The 20,972-nt window shown below is 36.9% G+C and overlaps 3 protein-coding genes across 4 annotated transcripts; 2 read left to right on the top strand and 1 right to left on the bottom strand.

The window, feature by feature from the left end:
- On the top strand, positions 1 to 7,378 carry LOC117917369 (ABC transporter C family member 4). Of its 2 annotated transcripts, none has more exons than XM_034833613.1 (12): positions 1 to 129; positions 1,118 to 3,300; positions 3,464 to 3,784; positions 3,867 to 3,953; positions 4,047 to 4,679; positions 4,772 to 4,936; positions 5,041 to 5,335; positions 5,460 to 5,674; positions 5,786 to 6,091; positions 6,193 to 6,256; positions 6,340 to 6,579; positions 6,917 to 7,378. In XM_034833613.1, exons 2-12 carry the CDS (start codon positions 1,198 to 1,200, stop codon positions 7,015 to 7,017), a joined length of 4,530 nt encoding a protein of 1,509 aa, XP_034689504.1. In that variant the 5' UTR covers positions 1 to 129; positions 1,118 to 1,197; the 3' UTR covers positions 7,018 to 7,378. The 2 variants fall into 2 exon arrangements, with proteins under 2 accessions (XP_034689504.1, XP_034689505.1); XM_034833614.1 differs by having other exon boundaries at positions 1 to 159.
- A 1,444-nt stretch (positions 7,379 to 8,822) lies between these two features.
- On the top strand, positions 8,823 to 13,938 carry LOC117917290 (nucleolar protein 16). The gene is made up of 3 exons (XM_034833512.1): positions 8,823 to 9,224; positions 13,353 to 13,474; positions 13,559 to 13,938. The coding sequence occupies exons 1-3, from the start codon at positions 8,867 to 8,869 to the stop codon at positions 13,673 to 13,675; spliced, it is 597 nt and encodes a 198-aa protein (XP_034689403.1). The 5' UTR covers positions 8,823 to 8,866; the 3' UTR covers positions 13,676 to 13,938.
- A 3,538-nt stretch (positions 13,939 to 17,476) lies between these two features.
- On the bottom strand, positions 17,477 to 20,598 carry LOC117917414 (probable E3 ubiquitin-protein ligase BAH1-like 1). Its single transcript, XM_034833680.1, has 6 exons — positions 20,196 to 20,598; positions 19,119 to 19,363; positions 18,757 to 19,011; positions 18,079 to 18,216; positions 17,937 to 17,995; positions 17,477 to 17,813 (listed from the first exon to the last, which is right to left on the bottom strand). Exons 1-6 carry the CDS (start codon positions 20,365 to 20,367, stop codon positions 17,708 to 17,710), a joined length of 975 nt encoding a protein of 324 aa, XP_034689571.1. The 5' UTR covers positions 20,368 to 20,598; the 3' UTR covers positions 17,477 to 17,707.
- Between the last annotated feature and the right edge of the window lie 374 nt (positions 20,599 to 20,972).

Here is a 20,972-nt window from a genome sequence, read left to right as displayed (position 1 = left end):
TTATCTTTCCTACAAAGCTCGCCATTCCTATGGCCGATATTCCAATTCTCTCCACATTCTCTCCTTTTCCTCCCCGCTCTCTTGCGGAAGCCCAGTGATTTTCTCGGAGGAGAGAGAGAGTACAGGGAGGTAGGGGTGCCACGTTTCCATTTGAATGCTGTACGTAGTTACACGTTTGTACGTGAATGAAGAATCATTTTCTCAGCATTTCTGCTTCTGCTTGCTGCTCTGGGTTTATTGATCTTCTTTTTGTTACCATTCTCTTAAATGTTTTCGTCTTTTTTGGTTTATTTTTGGGTTTTTTCTTGCTGCAGTACAGTTTTTGTTTACTTTTTCTCTTTTTTGGTAGTTTTTTTCATAAATATACTGATTCTTGCCCAACACAAGCTTTCTGCTACTGGGTTGAACTTCTCTGACTGTGAAAACCCAATTGATATTGTTTTTTGAACGTCCGATCAATTCCCAGTTGGTGTATTGAACTCCCGGTGTGCCTCTTCTTTTTTCTTTTTCCCTTTTTTTCTCAGAGCTTTCGTGGCTCTTTTGAGTTAAAGAAGAAGATTGTGGCAACCACAAAAGTCTAAACCAAAAGGGAAATTGATTTCTCTTTTCTCTACCCTGAGAAAAGTAGTATAGGTTGGTCTTTTTCTCCCCCATCATAGCTGGATTTAGCATTATCTTTTTAAAATTTTTTTAAATAAAAACTTTTCCTTTTTCAAATTTCGTAAAAGTCCTCATTACGTTCTTGATTATGATTCATTCTAGTATTATTTCTTCATCATTAATGCTCCCCCTGGCTTTCCATATCGAAAGGATGCAATCCTTCATGGGGTTGGTTCAATCAAAGTGACTCTTTACCATTTTTTTTTTTTTTTCTAAATTCATTTATCTATTGGGTTTTGTTTATGGGGTTGCTTAAATGGAGTTGAATCATATTTTGCTGGTATGCCTTTTGAAATCTTTTTGTTTTTTTTGTTTTGGTTTTTTGTAAGAGGAGGTTGGTTGAGTCAGATGATGTCTTTTTTTTTTTTTTTTATCATGTGCGGTGGGTTCTTGTATGGCTGTGCTACTTTTTTCTTTTCTTGTGGATTAACATGAATATTTTCCATCATTTTCTCAGGAATTGGGGGAATTGAGATTGGTGTGAACCAAAAATAAATCAAGGATTGTATTGTTTGGTTTCATTTCAAGCTCGTGAAGATGTCTTCTGCTTCTTGGATCACCACCCTCTCATGTTCAAGCTCAGTGATAGCATCCTCAGGGGAAACACCTTTTTCATTGATACTTCAATGGCTGAGATTCATCTTCCTCTCTCCATGTCCTCAGAGAGCTCTTTTATCTTCCATTGATCTCCTCTTCTTGCTCACCCTCATTGCATTTTCCGTTCAAAAGCTCTATTCCAGATTCATCTCCAATGGCCGCTCCAGCTCCGCCATTAACAAGCCCCTCATCAGAAATAACAGAGCTCTTCTTAGAACTACTCTTTGGTTTAAACTCACTCTCACTGCAACAGCTCTTCTAGCTGTCTGCCATGGATTTCTATGCATTTTGGCCTTTGCTAGAGGTGCCCAGATGCCATGGAAGTTAATTGATGCCCTCTTCTGGTTGGTTGAAGCTATAACCCATTTTCTCATTACCATCTTAATTGCCCATGAGAAGAGATTCCAAGCTGTCACCCATCCATTATCGCTTCGGATTTTCTGGGTTGTAAGCTTCATCATCAGTTCATTGTTTACCACTTCTGGGATTATTCGAATCTTCTTCGTGGAAGGATTCGAGGCTTCCAATTTGAGATTGGATGATATTGTCACTTTGGTTACTTTTCCATTATCAGTTGTTCTTCTACTTGTTGGTATCAGAGGATCAACTGGGATTACAGTTGACAGAGAATCTGAACCAGTAATGGATGTGGAAGAGAAATTGTATGAACCTCTTCTGGGAAAATCCAATGTAACTGGCTTTGCTTCAGCTTCTATTTTGTCTAAAGCTTTTTGGCTTTGGATGAATCCTTTACTGGGTAAAGGCTACAAATCCCCACTCAAGATTGATGAAATCCCATCCCTTTCGCCAGAACATCGAGCTGAAAGAATGTCAGAACTCTTTGAATCGAACTGGCCTAAGCCGCATGAAAAATTGAATCACCCGGTTAGAACCACACTGTTCCGGTGTTTCTGGAGGGAGGTTGCTTTCACTGCCTTTCTGGCAATTGTTCGTCTCTGTGTTATATATGTGGGGCCTCTTCTCATCCAAAGATTTGTTGATTTCACGTCAGGGAAAAGAAGCTCCCCTTATGAAGGATACTACCTTGTATTGATTCTCCTCATTGCGAAAACCGTGGAGGTTTTAACATCTCACCATTTTAATTTCAACTCTCAGAAGCTCGGTATGCTTATCCGATCCACTCTCATCACTTCATTATACAGGAAAGGCCTGAGGCTATCATGCTCTGCTCGGCAGGATCATGGGGTTGGACAAATTGTGAATTATATGGCTGTTGATGCTCAGCAGCTCTCTGATATGATGCTTCAGCTACATGCCATATGGTTGATGCCTTTGCAAGTGACTGTTGCCTTAGTGCTTCTTTATAATAAACTTGGTGGTGCCATGATCACAGCAGTAATCGGAATTTTTGCGGTTCTTTTGTTTGTTCTGATGGGCACTCGAAGGAACAACAGATTCCAACACAATGTGATGAAAAATCGTGATTTGAGAATGAAGGCAACTAATGAGATGCTCAATTACATGCGCGTTATCAAGTTCCAGGCGTGGGAAGAGCACTTCAATAAGAGAATTCAATCTTTTCGCGAATCTGAATTTGGATGGCTTACCAAGTTTATGTACTCGATCTCAGGCAATATTATTGTAATGTGGTCAACACCATTAATGATATCGGCTTTCACATTTGCTACTGCGATCATGTTGGGCGTCCAGCTTGATGCAGGGACAGTGTTCACGACAACGTCAATCTTTAAAATCTTGCAGGAGCCAATCAGGGCCTTCCCACAGTCTATGATCTCAATTTCACAAGCAATGATCTCACTGGCCAGGTTGGATAAGTACATGACAAGTAGGGAATTGGTGGAGAGTTCAGTAGAGAGGGAGGAGAGTTGTGATGGTAGAATTGCTGTGGAGGTGAAAGATGGGGTGTTTAGTTGGGATGATGAAGGGAAAGAGGAAGTTTTGAGAAATTTGAATTTTGAGATCAAGAAAGGGGAGCTTGCAGCTATTGTTGGGACAGTTGGGTCGGGGAAATCTTCTCTTCTGGCCTCAGTTCTTGGTGAGATGCATAAAATATCGGGACAGGTATGAATTCCAAATTGTTGAGTGTCCATTGTCTTTTCCTTTCCTCAGTTACCTTTTTCTGTCAATAACTGGTTTGTATTGATGATCATTCACAAAATGTTGATGGTTACATGCCTCTATTTGATGGTTCTATCATTGAATTGATCTCCCTTTTCTTTAACAGGTCAGGCTTTGTGGGACAACTGCCTATGTCGCACAGACATCATGGATCCAGAACGGGACCATTCAGGAGAACATCCTGTTTGGTTTGCCAATGAACAGAGAGAAATACAGGGAAGTTATCAGGGTCTGTTGCTTGGAGAAAGACTTGGAAATGATGGAGTATGGAGATCAAACTGAGATTGGAGAGCGTGGCATCAACCTCAGTGGCGGCCAGAAGCAGCGCATTCAACTTGCAAGAGCTGTTTATCAGGATTGTGATGTCTATCTTCTTGATGATGTCTTTAGCGCTGTGGATGCTCACACTGGGACCGATATATTCAAGGTGACAACGTTTACAAATAGAAACAAATTGGTTGCTTCTTGTAAATCATGAAATGTAACCAACTTCTTCATACCCTTTGCAGGAATGTGTTAGGGGAGCTCTCAGAAACAAGACCATCTTGCTCGTCACCCATCAAGTCGACTTCCTGCACAATGTTGATCTTATCTTAGTGAGTGTGATTTTGTTTTCAAATATCCATTTTATTGTTCAATCTTACAGGAAAAAAATGACATACTTTTCTAAATTTGCTACTCAAACCCAGGTGATGAGAGATGGGATGATCGTCCAATCAGGAAAGTACAACGATCTACTAGAATCTGGCATGGATTTTAAAGCACTAGTAGCTGCCCATGAAACCTCCATGGAACTTGTAGAAGAAGCAGGCCCTGCCATCACCAGTGAGAATTCACCCAAACTACCACAATCTCCTCAACCCTTTTCCAACCATGGGGAAGCCAATGGTGTAGACAAGTCTGGAGACCAATCCAAGTCCAATAAAGAATCTTCTAAGCTAATCAAAGATGAGGAGAGGGAAACCGGAAAAGTCAGCTTTCAAGTGTACAAGCAATACTGTACTGAGGCTTATGGGTGGTCGGGATTAGCAGGAGTGTTGCTACTGTCTCTGGCATGGCAGGGGTCTCTCATGGCCAGTGATTACTGGCTAGCATATGAAACTTCAGAAAAGCATGCTAAGTCATTCAACGCATCTTTGTTCATCACCAACTATTCAATTATTGCTGCTGTTTCTGTCCTGTTGATAGTGATCAGATCATTTACTGTCACAAAGCTGGGGCTTAAGACAGCACAGATTTTCTTCTCGCAAATTCTTCACAGCATTCTGCATGCACCCATGTCGTTCTTTGACACAACACCTTCGGGAAGAATCCTTAGTCGGGTAAGAATTCGGAGGCTGAATTAGAATATGAACATCTGATTATGTTAATTGAGGAAGTTTAGACTTATGAAATGTGTATTTTTCCATTGCAGGCATCGACAGATCAAACCAATGTTGATCTCTTTGTACCCTTTTTTATGGCCGTAACCCTTGCCATGTACATCACGCTGCTCAGTATCATCATCATCACTTGTCAATATGCCTGGCCAACGATATTCCTATTAATTCCACTTGGTTGGCTGAATGTTTGGTACCGGGTACGAGCAATTTTCTTGGTTTGCCACTAGTTATATTGGAATCTTGGAGTGATGAAACATATAAAAGGACCCATCATCAAAATTTCTGTTTCTTTGACTTGCAGGGATACTTTATTGCATCATCTCGGGAAATAACTCGCCTTGACTCAATCACGAAAGCGCCTGTTATCCATCATTTCTCAGAAAGCATCTCTGGAGTTACGACAATCCGCTGTTTCAGGAAGCAGATTGGGTTCACACAGGAAAATGTTCACCGGGTGGATGAGAATTTGCGCATGGATTTCCACAACAACGGATCCAACGAGTGGCTTGGCTTCCGTTTAGAACTGATTGGAAGCTTCATCATGTGTCTTTCAACCATGTTCATGATCTTGTTGCCTAGCAGTATTATAAAGCCAGGTATACGCTTATACTACCATTATGGGAATGATATTATTCTCATTAGCTGAAAGAAAATCTCTGAATCACTTCCCAATGGTTTCGGTTTTTCTATAATGGGAACTGACACATACTAATGACACAGAGAACGTTGGCTTGTCACTCTCCTACGGGTTGTCCCTCAACAGTGTGCTGTTCTGGGCCATTTACATGAGCTGCTTTGTGGAAAACAAGATGGTTTCTGTTGAGAGGATAAAACAATTCACAAACATTCCATCAGAAGCAGCTTGGCAGATCAAAGACCGTCTTCCTCCTCCAAATTGGCCCACCCATGGCAATGTGGAGCTCAAGGACTTGCAGGTAACTAGCTAAGATCATCATTCTGATTATATATTTAGCAAAATCTGGACTTGTCATTAGTTTATGAAAGGTGTTGGGGTGTTAAAAGTTTCTTGAATTTTCCGGGAACAGGTTAGATATCGTCCAAACAGTCCTCTGGTGCTCAAAGGCATTACTCTGAACATTCGAGGGAAAGAGAAGATCGGGGTTGTTGGTCGAACAGGGAGTGGGAAGTCCACTTTAGTCCAGGTGTTCTTTAGGTTGGTGGAGCCTTCAGGGGGGAAGATTATCATTGATGGCATTGATATCGGCATGCTTGGGCTTCATGATCTAAGGTCTCGCTTTGGCATCATTCCTCAAGAACCCGTTCTTTTCGAAGGAACTGTGAGAAGCAACGTGGACCCAGTTGGGCAGTACTCAGATGAAGAAATATGGCAGGTAAACATACCATTCCCTTCTTCTAACAATGACCATGTACAGCCTATTTTACGATACTTGATGCATGAGTTCATCTGTTCGTGTGATTCATCCTTTTGCAGAGCCTTGAACACTGTCAATTGAAAGAGGTGGTGGCTGGAAAACCCGATAAACTTGATTCACTAGGTACTTGTATTTCAACTGTAATTTTACCTCAACATTTCTTTTCAATGACTGATAGTTACCAAAACGCTTCTACTTCTTCTCAGTGGTCGACAATGGAGATAACTGGAGTGTGGGGCAGAGGCAGCTTCTCTGCTTGGGGCGTGTAATGCTGAAGCGCAGCCGGATTTTGTTCTTGGATGAGGCAACTGCTTCTGTTGATTCACAAACAGATGCTGTGATTCAAAGGATCATCCGAGAAGACTTTGCAAACTGCACAATCATCAGCATCGCTCACAGGATACCCACAGTCATGGACTGCGACAGGGTCTTAGTCATCGATGCAGGTGTGTGCTTTTTTCCCTTACCCTTCTTCACGTAAATTTTATAACGAAGATTGCCATGCCCTAGGACCCATTCTGAGGGCATGATGCTCATTTCATGCCTTAAGCATTGAGACTCGATATCATGATGAACTCCCATGCAGAACAACATCCACAGGATTTGAAGTTGTGTCTGCATAGGGAAAATTTCTATGTATGGACTTACTATAATCTTATAAATACGTTTTAAAGTCGTGAAAACTCCTTAAACTTAAAACGCACAATATCTACACAGTTAGCAACGAATCCTAACAAAAATTGTAGCTGATGGCCCTTTATTTCTTCATTTTTTTCTGAACAGGTAGAGCCAAAGAATTCGACAAACCATCTCGCCTGCTGGAGAGGCATTCCCTGTTTGGGGCACTGGTTCAGGAGTATGCAAACCGCTCAGCAGGAATGTAAGCAAACAAGCATTCAGGCTGTCCAGACATCTTCATGGGGATTCCTTCCATGGGAACTCTACCAGCATGTGGATCAATTACTAATTAGGTGGAAAATACCAGTCTCTGATTCTTGGAATTTGGCTCTGAGCATCCCATTATTCAAAGCTACAGAAATTTTTTATGATCCATGTTCGAAGTCAAACTACGTAGCTTTGTTATTAATTAGTGATGTTGTACCATATTGATCTCTATAAGATACTTTAGTATCATCAGTTGAAATGGTTCTGATGAGTTACGGTATTATTGTGAGCTTGTTTCCAGAATTGGGTGTCTGCTAACGAGCTAATTAATAATAACAATGTTGTTGTCACCAGTTTAAATCTGTTTGCTTCTCATGAAAACCATGATTCCTGGGAAAATTCGTGATGATGGAATAAGCAAAAGCAGTGCTTCCATTGGAGACATAGTAGTTGATTGCAGAGTACAATTTTTTTGGATCCTATCAAAGACCATGAGCCTGTTTTTAAAAAAGATTAATGTGATAAAAAAATTGTAAATAATATTTTTAAAATTTAATTTTTAGAATGCAATGGATATAAGGTTGATTATAATGTTTAATTATATATATATATATATATATATATATATATATATATATATATATATATATATATATATATATATTTTATCAAATTAGAAAATGAAAGTTCTAACTTCTAAGATGCTGTTTGGAGTTTAAAAGTCTTTTTACAAAGAAGATAGCAAGGATTTTTATTTTTATTTTTTAAGTGAAGATAAATGATATATTTATTCAAACTTAATCAACTTTTGAGAAATAAAGGGTTTGAAAATGTATAATTATATTTAATTTTTTCTTTGTAGTTTTAATCATGGGTCAAAAATTAAGGGAATTGTTAAACCCAAATGAGTTGAATCTAATAAAAACTTATTTAAGTTCGTTTTCTTAAAAAAATTAGAAATTTATTGATTCAATTTGAGTCCCAAAATGAATGAATGAACTAAATCAAACTTATTTTGTAATAACACATATTCAATCATGTAGATAAGATCAAAGGGGTTCTATTGTAACAACCTTCACCTTAAACGTGTAAATAGGATCAAACCAGTGGAACTACATTCAAATCTGTAACCTTAAATCTGTAACCAAAGGTGTAGATAGGATCAAAGGGGCACTCAAACTTATTTTGTAATGACCCACACTCAAACTTATTAAACTTATTTTATTGGAACTGCACTCAAATTTGTAACCAAAGGTGTAGATAGGATCAAAGGGGCCTTCACGACTTTTCCTCATCCAACTTTATAAATATTATTTGTTTTGAACTTAAAGGGACTCTTACGATTTTAAAACACATGTAAAAAATCCATATTTATACAACATTATGAATTTTCTCCTTATCCAATGTGGAATATCACACACTCTATGTTGGTTTAATTATTCAATTAATTATAATTTAATAATAATTCTCAAAAAATTGGTTTTAAAAATAATTGATAATCATAAAATGTTGTTAAGAACAAGCCTCATACATAGCCTTACATAACGGTTTTTTTCCTAATATTTATGAATCAAAGACATTCTTATTATAATTAATTTTAGTTGGTATCTATTAAAATTATTTTAGTTATATAAGCTTCTAATTTTAACATTTTATAACTAACCGGAAAATAATTTTATAAGACATGCTCTTAACCAAATAATTTGATTAAAAAATCTAATTAAAGTAATTTTTGTTCCCTATTATGTAATAAGAAAAGAAAAATGGCCTGATAAATATCTGAAAGCCTTAAACCCTGCTAAAGCCCTCGTCTTCGCGCTTGCCCAAGAGAGAGTTTGAGAGAGGGAGATGGCAGGGTCACGGAGAAAGTACAAGAGATCGAAGTCCAAGGTGCAAGTGGCCCTGCCGAGGAAGAACCCTAGAATATTCAAGCCAGCCTTCTCTGTCCCGCCTAAGCTCCGTGCCCTAATCGGTGATTCCTCCGATCCCAAATGGGACGACCAAGGCACTGTCATTCGCAACTACAAGTCATACGGCGTCGTCTCGAACCCTAATTTGCTCGGCGTCCGATCTCGCACTCCTCAGATTATCGAAACTGACTCTCTCCAAGTCCCTCAGCCGCCGCCGCCGCCGCCGTCAGATTCCACCGATGCGGCCGTCTCGGAGTTCGAGCCTCTCGATTCTGGCAGCGATCAGGAAGAGGATGGTGAGTTTCTTATCTAAGTGTTGCTATAATGGGTATTACTATTTAGGGCTTCGAATGTTTCTGGGTTTATGGTTCTGATGGAAAACTTCTGGAATTTGTTGAAAATAATCTGGGTCTGGGTTTGTTTCGAGGGGAAATTGTTTTCAAATAATTATTTTTTTAGGAATTCATTGTTTGTTTTACATATATGAAACAAAATTTTTGTAGAAATTGGTTTTCTCGGATAATAATGGAGCCAAAGAAAAATTCTGATTTGATACCATTGGAATTCAACTTATTGGGATAGAATAGTATGAAATTCAGCTTACTTTTCACCCTTTGGGGCCCAAAACTTGGTTAGTCTCACCTTTTCTTATTACTATAATCCTTATTGTAGTTTGTTTCGAACGTATGGTAGCTTGTTTCAAACGTATGGGTTACAGAACGCCTGATTCTCAATTTTACTATATTCCGAACTGATTATTCTAACATGAGAAGCTAAGTTGAGGCTCAACTCCCATCTCTTTGGCTCATATTTGAGATGCTGAGATTCAATCTGTCAGTAAAAGTGTGGTGTGCCTTTTCTTGGTTAGTGCTTCATTTGCATTTAGGAATTAGGGTGTCCGAGAAAAGACTGCCTAAACATTAGAATAAGATGAAGAATCACTTTCTGTCTCCGCATTTCTGATTAAACCAAGTGTGTGGACAAGCATTCTCTGTTTCATGTGATTGAAGAATGGTTGCAGAGGGAAATATTTGCTTTTTTACTTAACTAATTTGTTGAGTTACCACACACACACACACACACACAAACACACACATATTAATAGGTAAGCCAAATAAATATATTATAAGTGCTAGTTGAAGGTGCACCAAAGTTATACAGTCTGGAAAGCAACAAGAAAAGGGCAACAAAAAAAAATAGCACCTTCAAGACAAATCTAACCTGTCTATAAAATCTAACATTGTTAAGGAGCCTCCATCTATGTATGCTTGCACCAATAACAAAAGATTATAAAGAAATGAGAGTTTTAGTGAAATAACAAACATTTCTTTACTTTTAAAAGATTTTTGGTTCCTCTTCTTACACATTGTCCAAAAAATATACAGTGGGATTACCCTCTAAACCTTCTTCGATGCTTTACCCACAAAGGATCCACGCCACTTTAATAGTCTCTTTTACCAAACATCATTACCCATGTAACCCCAAACAAGGAGAATTACAATCTCCATATGCCTTGTGCTTGGACACAATGAAGGAGAATGTGGCTAACCATGTCTTTCTATTCCATAAAAAGAAAACATCGGTTCACTAGAGATCATCCTCTTCTTTACAGCTAGAATGACTTGCTCCGATGGAAAGAGAACAAGAATGGGACCTTTTCTGTCAAGTCTTCCTATAGCTCATTCTCAAGGGGCATCAAGCCCCCCTTCCCGGCTAGAACTATTTGGACGCCTTGGGTTCCAATTAGGACTAGCTTCTTTGGTTGGGAGGTGGCCTGGTGCAGGCTACTCACCACTGACCGCCTGAAGAGATTTGATTGGAGCATCCCCAACAGGTGCTTTTTGTGCAAATATGAGGAGGAAACCACAGATCACCTTCTCTTGTTTTGTGAGAAGGCTAGAATGTTATGGCTTCTGATCTTCTCTCTTTTTGGGGTGCAATGGGTGATGCACTCCTTTGTGATAAGAAACCTCCTAGGATAGCATGGATCTTTTGTGGGCAAGAAAAAGGAGAAAGCTTGGAGAGCTGCCCCCCTCTGCCTGATGTGGACCATTTGGAAAGAAAGGAATAGGAGGGCCTTCGATGATATTGAAAGGAACGACCAAGATATTAAATCCATTTTTTTGTACACTTTTGTGAATTGGGTTAGGGTGTATATAGAGGAACACACTCTCTCTTTGATAGATTTTGTAGATTGGCTAGCCACCAGGTAAGGGTCAGGCTTGTTTATCTTTTTGTTTTTTGCCTCTTTGTATCTTAGTATACTTCGTGTATACCCTTTCTCTAGCCTTTTGGCTCTTAATGAATTATCTTTACCTATAAAAAAAAAAATCCTCTTCTTTACAACTGGTTCAACGTTAAAACCTTTCCTCGAGAAGCTTCCTATACAAAAACACTTACTTTGGCTAGGACCATCGGGTTCCAAATAGCCTTCAAAGGGAAAGTAGCCGTTTTTTCTTGCTCTAGAAAAGAGTAGAAGGATTTTAGTATAAGCTTCCCTTTCTTATTATCCTTCCAATCTAGCTTATCATTTTCATTCCTTCCCACCACCTTTCCGTGGAGCCTTGAGATAAACTCCTTAATCCTTTCCAACTCCCAATCATTTAGATTCCTTGAGAAATGAGGATTCCAAAGCCCACCTTCTTTGTGATGGTCCCAATCATCCACTACCCAAGTTGCCTTTCTCAAGGATATGGAATATAATAAGAAAGATTCTCTTAGAGTTGAATCATGACACCGGATGTCTTTCTAAAACCTCACCCTTCTACCATTGCCCACTCCGAAAGAGGTTCTTTTGCTAATGATGCCTTACCCACTTCTAATGGCCTTCCACAACCTTACCCTAAAACTCTTCCTACTTTCCTTAGAACACCAACCCTCCTCCTCATCCCCATACTTCCCAACATAATTCTTTTCCAAGGAGTCTCATTTTCGAATGCAAGCCTCCACAACCACTTTCCCAATAGTGCCTTATTAGGATTGAAAGCTTTCTACTTACTACCAACTACTCTATCACTTTTCTCCATACAAACAACATCTCATCTCATTGGATGCGGCTTTTTCTCTAAAGAACCCCCATCTCGCAAGAAGTCCCTTTGAATCCTCTCAAGCCTTATGCTTACTCTTTTGGACATGACATGAAAAGACATTTGATGAATGGGTAGACTTGAAAGAGTGCTTTTGATAAGAGGAAGCCTCCCACCTTTAGAGAGATAGTGTCTTTTCCACATGAACAAAACCTCTTGTGGACTCTCTCCTCCCTCAAATGCCAACAAGTCATCGATTTACAAGATGCCCCTAAAGGGAGGCCCTAATATATGTTAGGTGGCTTCCCTTTCCTGAAACCCATTTGAGACGCAAATTCCTTCGCATTAGGAATATTGCTTGCCGAAATTAACCCGCTCTTTTGCGGATTAATCTTTAAACTTGATAAGACTCCAAACCACATACATAAAGATCCAACTAAGATAAACCACTTGTTCTTGATTCTTTTCGCAAAAAATAAGCGTATTTTCTATGAACTCACTTTTGCCTCTTTTCTTTGCCCTCTTCTACAAACAACTGAGCCCCTCCATAGCTAAAACAAAAATATAAGGGGATTTGGGATTCCCTTGCCTTAAACCCCTAAAACTTTGAAGAAACTTGTGCAAGTTTCGTTCACCAATACCAAAAATCTCACTATAGATACCAATTGATTCAACTGATCCATTTTTTACCAAACCCCATTTTGTCAAGAATTTCTAGCAAATAGGCCCAATTCACATGGTCATAGGCCTTTTCTATATCTAACTTGCCTATTATGCCATTCAAATCATTCTTTGTTTGAGTTACATTATATTTTATCATGCTTTTGTATTTAGATGAGCATGAATCTATTGAGTACCACTTAAACTTTAAAATGGAATGCCATAAGCAATGTCCTATTTTTATATTTGGTTCCCAAAAAATACTAAAAAAAGAAAAAAAAATGTTAAAGAAAATGATTTTCTTATATTTGATTGTACTATAAAAAATACAAAAGAAAGTCAAATATAATTAAAATCAGTTAGAAATTTATGTATTTTCAAATTATTAATCTTTATATACAAAAATTAAAATAAGTGAAATGGGTTTGAAGTAGCATGTAAAATTAATTTATTGACTTCAATCTCTTTTTCTTTACTTTTCTTTTTCCTTCTAGTTTTCCTTCCTATTTTCTTTCCTTCGCATTTTTCCTCAAATTTTTGGGAACCAAACATAACCTAAATCTTTGGATTAAATCGAGAGCAATGCTCCCTGGCTATTGGCTGCACTCTAATATCCTTATGCTGGATCGAAGTGGGAGGGTGAGTGTTGTGTTGACTATACAGTCACCTCTTTTGTGAAACTGTATCTTCCTGGCCTTTCTTGCTCATTGTTGATAACATTATACTTGGGATGTATAGATTTGAAGTCGGCACTTGGGAAGAAGAGAAGAGATGGAAAAAATGCGGCTTTGAAACCACTAACCACCATACAGCGTCTTCATGTCCTTAAGCTGGTTGAGAAATATGGAGATGACTACCAGGTAGGCTGTGAGTTGTTTATTTCAGAGCTCCTGAACCCTTTGGAGGTTTTAGCTTCGGAATCTCATGTACTCGTTGTTTTGCAGAGCATGTTTATGGACACAAAGCTGAATTCAATGCAGCATCCAGTTGGAACTCTGGAGAAACTATGCAAAAGATACCACTTGCATAAGGATAAAAACCCCTTAATCTTGACAGGATGAGCACGGTGCAGCTTCGGGCATGGGGTCATTTTAGGACACCAGAACTGTGATGCTATATGTTTGATTTTGTGGTATAATTGCATTATTTTTTGCCAACTTGGGATTAGTAGAACTGCATTTTTGTTGAGTTATGACTTGGATTATTTAGATGAGGATGTGTTTTCTCTACCAGTTTTGGCACTCTATGGTGTTTTTTAGTTAGAAGTATGTAGTTGATTCCTCAGGAATGAAATGAAAGCAGTCATCTCCATTCATTATTTTAATTAATAGTAATATAATGAAATTAAAAATTAATGATATGTTCTTCAAAAATAAAAGCATATTGATATATTAAATTACATGATTGACATGCATACGGACTTATTTGATTATCAATTTTTATACACTTGTAGTTGAAATTTTGTTTTAGTTGTATAAGCCTAACATTCTTGCATGGTCAAATTGTAAGTCATTCTCAGTCTTTACAAAAGTTATAATTCTGTCGATTTTTAAATTCTTGATTCTGATTTCTTCTCATGTATTTTCCTTTCATTTTTTTATAAAAAGGTTTAGTAAACATGTCATTAGTGAAATACCATACAAGGTTTCCTATTGGGAAATGTGTGAAGGGAGGAGGAACACAAGAATTTATGAGGATGTTTGCTTTTCTAAATATTCCAAAATACCAAAATTTATTATAATAATAAATATTTTATAATGATTAATTATGTAAGTGTTAGAAATTTGATAATTAGATGGTAATTAGGGTTTTTAGTTATGCTTAGTTAAATAAGAAAATATTAGAAAATTTCCAAGTTTCATTGAATACTCCCTGGTTTATATGTGGTGTATCTTTGCATTTTCCTCTGTAATTCAAGTTCAACCCCTAACTCAGGTTGAAGTTCTAGCTCAAGTCACACTCTAGCTGTAGTCGTCCTGTGGCTGGGTACTCCTCTAATTTCTACTCAAGCCACACTCTAGCCCTAATCGTCCTTTAGATAGGTACTCCTCTGATTTCTCCATCTTTCAAATTCAAGCTCTAGTTTAAACCACATTTTTGCTCTTATCGAGTCCTTTGGATAGGGACTCCCCTAATTTCTCCTCCTTTTTGTTGAAGTTCAACATATAGCTTTGGTTCAAGCTTTAAATCCAACCCCACTCTAGCTTTAGTCGTCCTACGATGAGAACTTTTGCTTCGAGCTCTAGTTCAAGCCTCATGCCCCTCGTTTCTCCACTCTAATTTGAGTTCAGGTTTTGAGCGTTTGGTAAAACTTAATTTTTATTATTTAATGACTTAAATTCAATTAAAACTAATTACTTATTATTTTATTTTAAGTGTTAAAATCATTTGATAAAATTAGCCTATTTACCTTTATTAGTTATAATTAATGTTTACTATTAAAATTTTTAATTAATATTTATTTTTATTAATCTTAAACAATAAATTTATTTATTAAACATTCATATTTAAAATATTATATATTTACAAGATAACTTTAAAATATTTATTATAAAATAGAATCATGAAGGTAGAATTACGTTTGTTAAATATACTTTTATTAAATGTGCACAAATAAGGTTAACCAAAAAAATGAGATTAATGAAAATAAATAAATTATTTTTTTTAATATTTAAAGTAATTTTTAACTTTAAATGATGATATTGAATTACTTTAACAAACATATTTAATATATTTAATAAAGTTTTTAATTCACTTTTAAGTCATGAAGTTACCCTCTTAGCGTTTAGTTCAAGTCATTCTCTAGATCTAGTCATCCTTTGAGTAAGGACTCGTCTAATTTCTCATCCTCTCTTGTACAAGTTCAACTTGTAGCTTTTGTTCAATCTATAGTTCAAGCCCCACTTTAACTCTAGTCGTTCCTTGAGGTAGGTGCAAGTTCACTTGTAGTTCTCGATCAATCTTTAGTCCCAGACTCCCATCCCCACTTTAACCCCTAATTGCTCCTATCCATTGAGTAAGTACTTCTCTGATTTTTCCTCCTTTCTAGCACAAGTTCAACTTATAGCTCTTTCTCAATCTCTAGGTCAAGCCCCACTTCAACTCTAGTCATCCTTTGAGGTAACTCTAATCATCCACTTGGTGGGTATCCTAACTTTGGCTTTTTTTAAAGGTACCCACCCTTACATTATATTTGGTTTTTGAAAAATATTAAAGAAAAAGAATGTTTAAGGAAATAATTTTTTTATGTTTAGTTTTATTATGAAAAATAAAAAATAAAAAATATAATTAAAATTATTTTAAAATGTATATATTTTTAATTTATTTAATTTTTATATAAAATATGAAAAATAAGTAAAAATGAGTTTGAAGAAAGTAAAAATTTATGTATTTTCAAATTATTTAAAACTTTTTTTTTTATCTTCCTCCTACCCGAATTCAAATCAAATGTTCAGCACCTGAGGATGATGCATGTATGAATGAGAGGCATTCAATCTGCCAACTGCAGTAGAAGTAAGCTTGAAGACTAACCAGACCCTGTCATTTAAAAACAACAATGGTGCTGATGATAATGGCATTGTGGCAGCTTTTAAGGCAGTTTTTCTGGATTATGAATCTAAAGCAATCCACCACAGCTGGCATCACCACCAACCATAGTATTGCTTCTGCTTTGGAACTCCTTGGTACACCTGGACCAAGTCAATCCAAATTATGTCCAATTTTTTTTATTAGATTTAGTAAGGTTTAATAATATTTTAATATCTAAGTGGTAAGGGAAATAGTTTCTAAAGTCAGAATCTAAAAAATGGTCAAAACTTTCATATTTTATCCTAAACAAACCAAATAAAGCTCCAAACTTTAAATTGGTCTTTTCCCCACAAATAGTCTTGAGAGTTATCCAAACAATCCCATAAAGAAAGATAAGAAAAGTTCACATTTTCCCACAATGGATGAGAAGTTTTCTCATCATTTTTTGGATAAACAAACATCAATTCACTGGAGAATGACCCCTCTTCTTTACCTTCTCTCATACAGCTTTCCAACCCCAAAAAACAAACAAAACAAAACAAAAAAAAAAAAAGGCAACCTTTAGGACCGCACACCTCCTCTGAGAGAGACTGCAAAGAAGCTCCCATGGAAATAAGTTCTAATAGGGGGAAAAAATCCCTTTACCTCCACCTAGCCTCACCATTTCTACCAAGGAATGCTTATTGACCCTCACCAACGACCATCCAAGCATCCTCTGAGAAGCCAGAAAACAGGCTTAAAGCCTTTATGGTAGTCACCCTCTACAGCTCTTGCAAGAAAATAACCTAGAACTGCCATCACTAATGTGAAACAGATAAGAAGAAATAGAACCTCCCGGAGAAGAACCCAGTTGGAGATCCATTCACTAAAACTGAAATTCTAACTGTTGGAGTCATAAAGATTGAATATATGTGACCTTAGGCATTTCAATGCAAAAGTTCAACCAAGACATCCAACTTATTTGAAGTAATCCCACTCTATGGCAAACTATTGGTTTCTTAAAGAAAGAAAAAGGAAAAAAATGCAGTCTAATCCTCTGTACCAAAGCAGTTGTCAATTCCATAATCTTACATTCTACTGAAACAAAGACAATGAGCAACAAACAAACAAATCTTCCTCCTTAGAACCCTTTTGCCATGTGAGTAGCCTTCTTAAATCACTAAACCCCTAAATTTTGACATACCCTACTTAAAACTTGAATGATAACAGCCGAACTCTTCATTTACCTATTTGTTGAGACATGCGTGATCCTAAGAAATGCTTCACCAAAAAAATGGGACAAATGTAGGCCCTGATCCTTGGTACAGGTCTACCTAGAATTTAAAGTCTTCATATACAAAAATTTTGAAGTTGTAATGGTATTTCAACTCAATCAAGCTACAAAATCACAAACGGGTTTTTGTATCAACAATACATCATAAACTTGGAATACAAAATGCATATATACAATTTTCTACAGGGAGAAGATATGTTCCTGAAACAAACATTGAGAAACCTCAAAATACATGAAATGAATTTCCACAGGTACCTAGTAATAGGCACTACCGAAGAGAGATACTTCCTGTTCAGACACCCATGAATGCTCGACATTGGGATTCCCAGTGCTCCTTTGCTTGTCGAATCCTCTCTGTTCTCTCTGTTTGAAGCCTCTGCTCCCAATATTCATGGCAGCTGTCAAAGTATCAAGAATAGAAAACTTACATAAGTCAGAAGAAAGAAAAGATTTTCGGGTATGTGGTAGGACTATGAATCTCAGCAGACATGAAGTGAAAGATGTCATAGATTGAGATATACCTCCGACTTAATAGAATGTTTAACTCCTCCAAATGTACAGCACCTTCATAAACTCCTGCCTGAAATCAATGCAAAGCATTTTGAAATACTGAAGTTAAATAAAAATGAAAGTAATTTGATCATGACAAAGACATAAATTTACCTCTCGACAGAGTGGGCATTTTTCTTTAGGTTCGGCTATCTTCAATCCATCCACAATAGTCACTGATGCAGCAGAGCAAGCACACATGTAGCAGAAGATATGGCCACACGTGAGAGATACTGGGTCAAAGACTGTGTCCTGTTACAAAAAGATTCCCTGTTGGCTTTAAATAGTTGAGATGATCCTAAACCAAACATAAGCTTTGCCATTCATCTCATTAATGCTACCCTCCATTAAAATTCAGTATTGCATAAACAGAACTCTGACTTTTAATATCACAATCAACTTTTTTCTACTGTTCAGATTGTGGGCTGGGGATCTTTAGTTCAGAGCATCCTTCACCATGGTTAAAAAAGAAAAACCTAATTCTTATCGCTACATGTGGGAGCTCATTTCAGTCTCCAGTATGGACCCCCAAATTCCAAGAGAAAAAAAACTTGAAATATTTCCCAACCTAGTTACAGAGAGGTTCATAGTAAGCAAACTATAAGAACATCCAAGCAATAAGAGTGCCACCAAATAAATTCCCACAAAAAGAATGAAAAGAATCGGCACCCAAAATCCATCTGGTCTTCTACTTGTTTGTAGTGCTTGTTTTGTAGTTATTTATCCATGTAAGCTACGTGTAAAAAATATACAAGGCTTCTTTGCTTAACAATATAAAATATGGCAAATTACCAAGCATATAGAACAAGTCAAGTCAATATCGAGCTTGACTGAATCAAAGAGTTCACAAGAGAGTGATGGTTTGCCATCGTTGAATGTGAGGGAGCATCCATCAAACAAGGCAGGGGCCTTTCTCGACTTGGCTTTGGATTCCCGTAAATTGATATGAAAAGCCATAAGTTCACATAGCCAAGGGGACTGAAGGATCTCCATATGCATGCTTTGAGCTTGTGACTTGAATGCCTGCCCTTGCTTAGAGTAATGAACCTGTACTCAACAGAAAAATAAAAAGGGTAAAAACCGGCATATTTCCCTTCAACCATTCACCAAAATGAATAAAGATCTACAAACCATAAGGTGTGTGATGGACATACTTTATCATACTTCTTTAGTATTTTTCGAATTGCAGTGGCATTGATCATTGCATAAGTGACCAGGTCTTTGCCTTCTTGAATTAAGGCAACATGGTTTCCTTGCAGCTTCCCTTTGAACCATATGTAGTACTTCCTAACACCCGATGCCAAATGCAGATCCAGCAATTTCTGTGCTCGCTCATTGAAGCAGCCTACTATTTCAGACATTTCCTTGAGAAGTGAAGGGAAGAAGGTTCCATCACAAACTGTACAAAATTTTTCTATTAGAATTCAACTAAAAATCCATAAAAATTAAAGCTAGAAAACGTAATGCAGGATGGTTCTATCCTATATGTAGCTTTAAGAAATTTCAAAGTGCATCTATAGGCAAAAATGGGTTTCTAGTGAATCAAAAATCATAGCTATTCAGCTGCCCAAACCTGTTACTGTTCATTGCCGTGAGGAAGGAAAAACTGGAAATCACAGACGGTTACAAACACAGAATAATTCAAGACACGTACAAAGGGACAGTAAGAAAACTGTATAAAAAGAAAAAAAAAAAAAAGAAAAAGGAAAGAAATTATGAACTAGAGAATGTTCGATTACCAAAAACACAGCAGAGGGCCAAGAGACCAGTATATCAGAAATGATCAAATCCTGGAAGTTACTATTAAGATTTCAGATTCAATAAAAAGGAAACGTGATTTGCAGAGGAAAATTAGAAATGAGAATTCAAAAAGGAACAAAAAGCAAATACAATTATGATGCTGCTTCAGACAGAAAGAGGGAAAGGTTCATGGAAAAAACAGAGACCATGCACATTCCTGGGGTTTTACCAATGGAATCAATGGTCGGAATTTGAAAACTAAAACAAAAAAAACCCAGAAAATATGATCCCATATCCAACCCAAAAAATTGAATCAAACAACACTTCTCCAAAGGAAATACACATTCTTGGGGTTTTATCAATGGAACCAATGGTCAGAATTTGAAAACCAAAAAAAAAGAACCCAGAAAATATGAACCCATATCTAGCCCAAAAATTGAATCAAACAACACCAAAAACACTAAAAATAAATTATTTTTTGTTCTTTCTACCTTGGCAATGGTGGGGGCAAGTGGGGATATCAACAACACCCTCAAGGCCTTTCTGGATTTGAAGGTCTCTCCTACACCTCTTCAAAATCTTCTTGAGCTTCTTGAACCCAACCCCAGGAAGTTTCTTCTCCTGGGCCTGCATGTACTCCTGATATTTCTTGCAAAACTTCATCTTCCACACCCACCACCTTTGATCATATACAATGCAGAAAGATCTCTCCCCGTACAGATGCTCTGCTGATAAAACCTCAACAAAAAGGCCCTGAATCCTAAGACCTTTACGTTTCTACGCCTTTTGCTATAACGGTTTTTTAGCAACCAAAGGCGAATTTAACTCAAAACTCTGAAACCACAGAGAAAAGGTCAATTTATGGGAAGTTTCCCCAAGAGGGTGACACCCCTTGGCTGGATCTCTTCGCCTTTGCTTTGTATAATTAAAAATATTTTTTTAATTTTTCTATAAAAGAAAAATCAAATATAATTAAAAACTTTTATATTTTAATTATTTAATCTTTATGTAAAAAAGTCAAAATAAAAAAAAAAAAAAAAAAGTTTAAAATAGTATATAAAAACAATTTAATTTTTTTAAATTTTTTTTATTTTTAAATATATAAAAATAATATTTAAATTACTTAAATACCCTCGTCTCCTTTCCGCGAATCAATCAAATCATGGTCTATATAATTCATCTCTATCCACTCTACCTCTACCCCTCTCAGTCAATTCCCATATCTTTCTCTTTTTCACATGATTTTGATTTAAAGTTATTATAAAGTC

The sequence above is a fragment of the Vitis riparia genome, chromosome 7 (assembly GCF_004353265.1).
Source record: "Vitis riparia cultivar Riparia Gloire de Montpellier isolate 1030 chromosome 7, EGFV_Vit.rip_1.0, whole genome shotgun sequence".
NCBI lineage: Eukaryota > Viridiplantae > Streptophyta > Magnoliopsida > Vitales > Vitaceae > Vitis > Vitis riparia.
The sequence above is the reverse complement of the archived record's forward strand: the minus strand, read 5'-3'. Positions and strand labels throughout refer to the sequence as shown.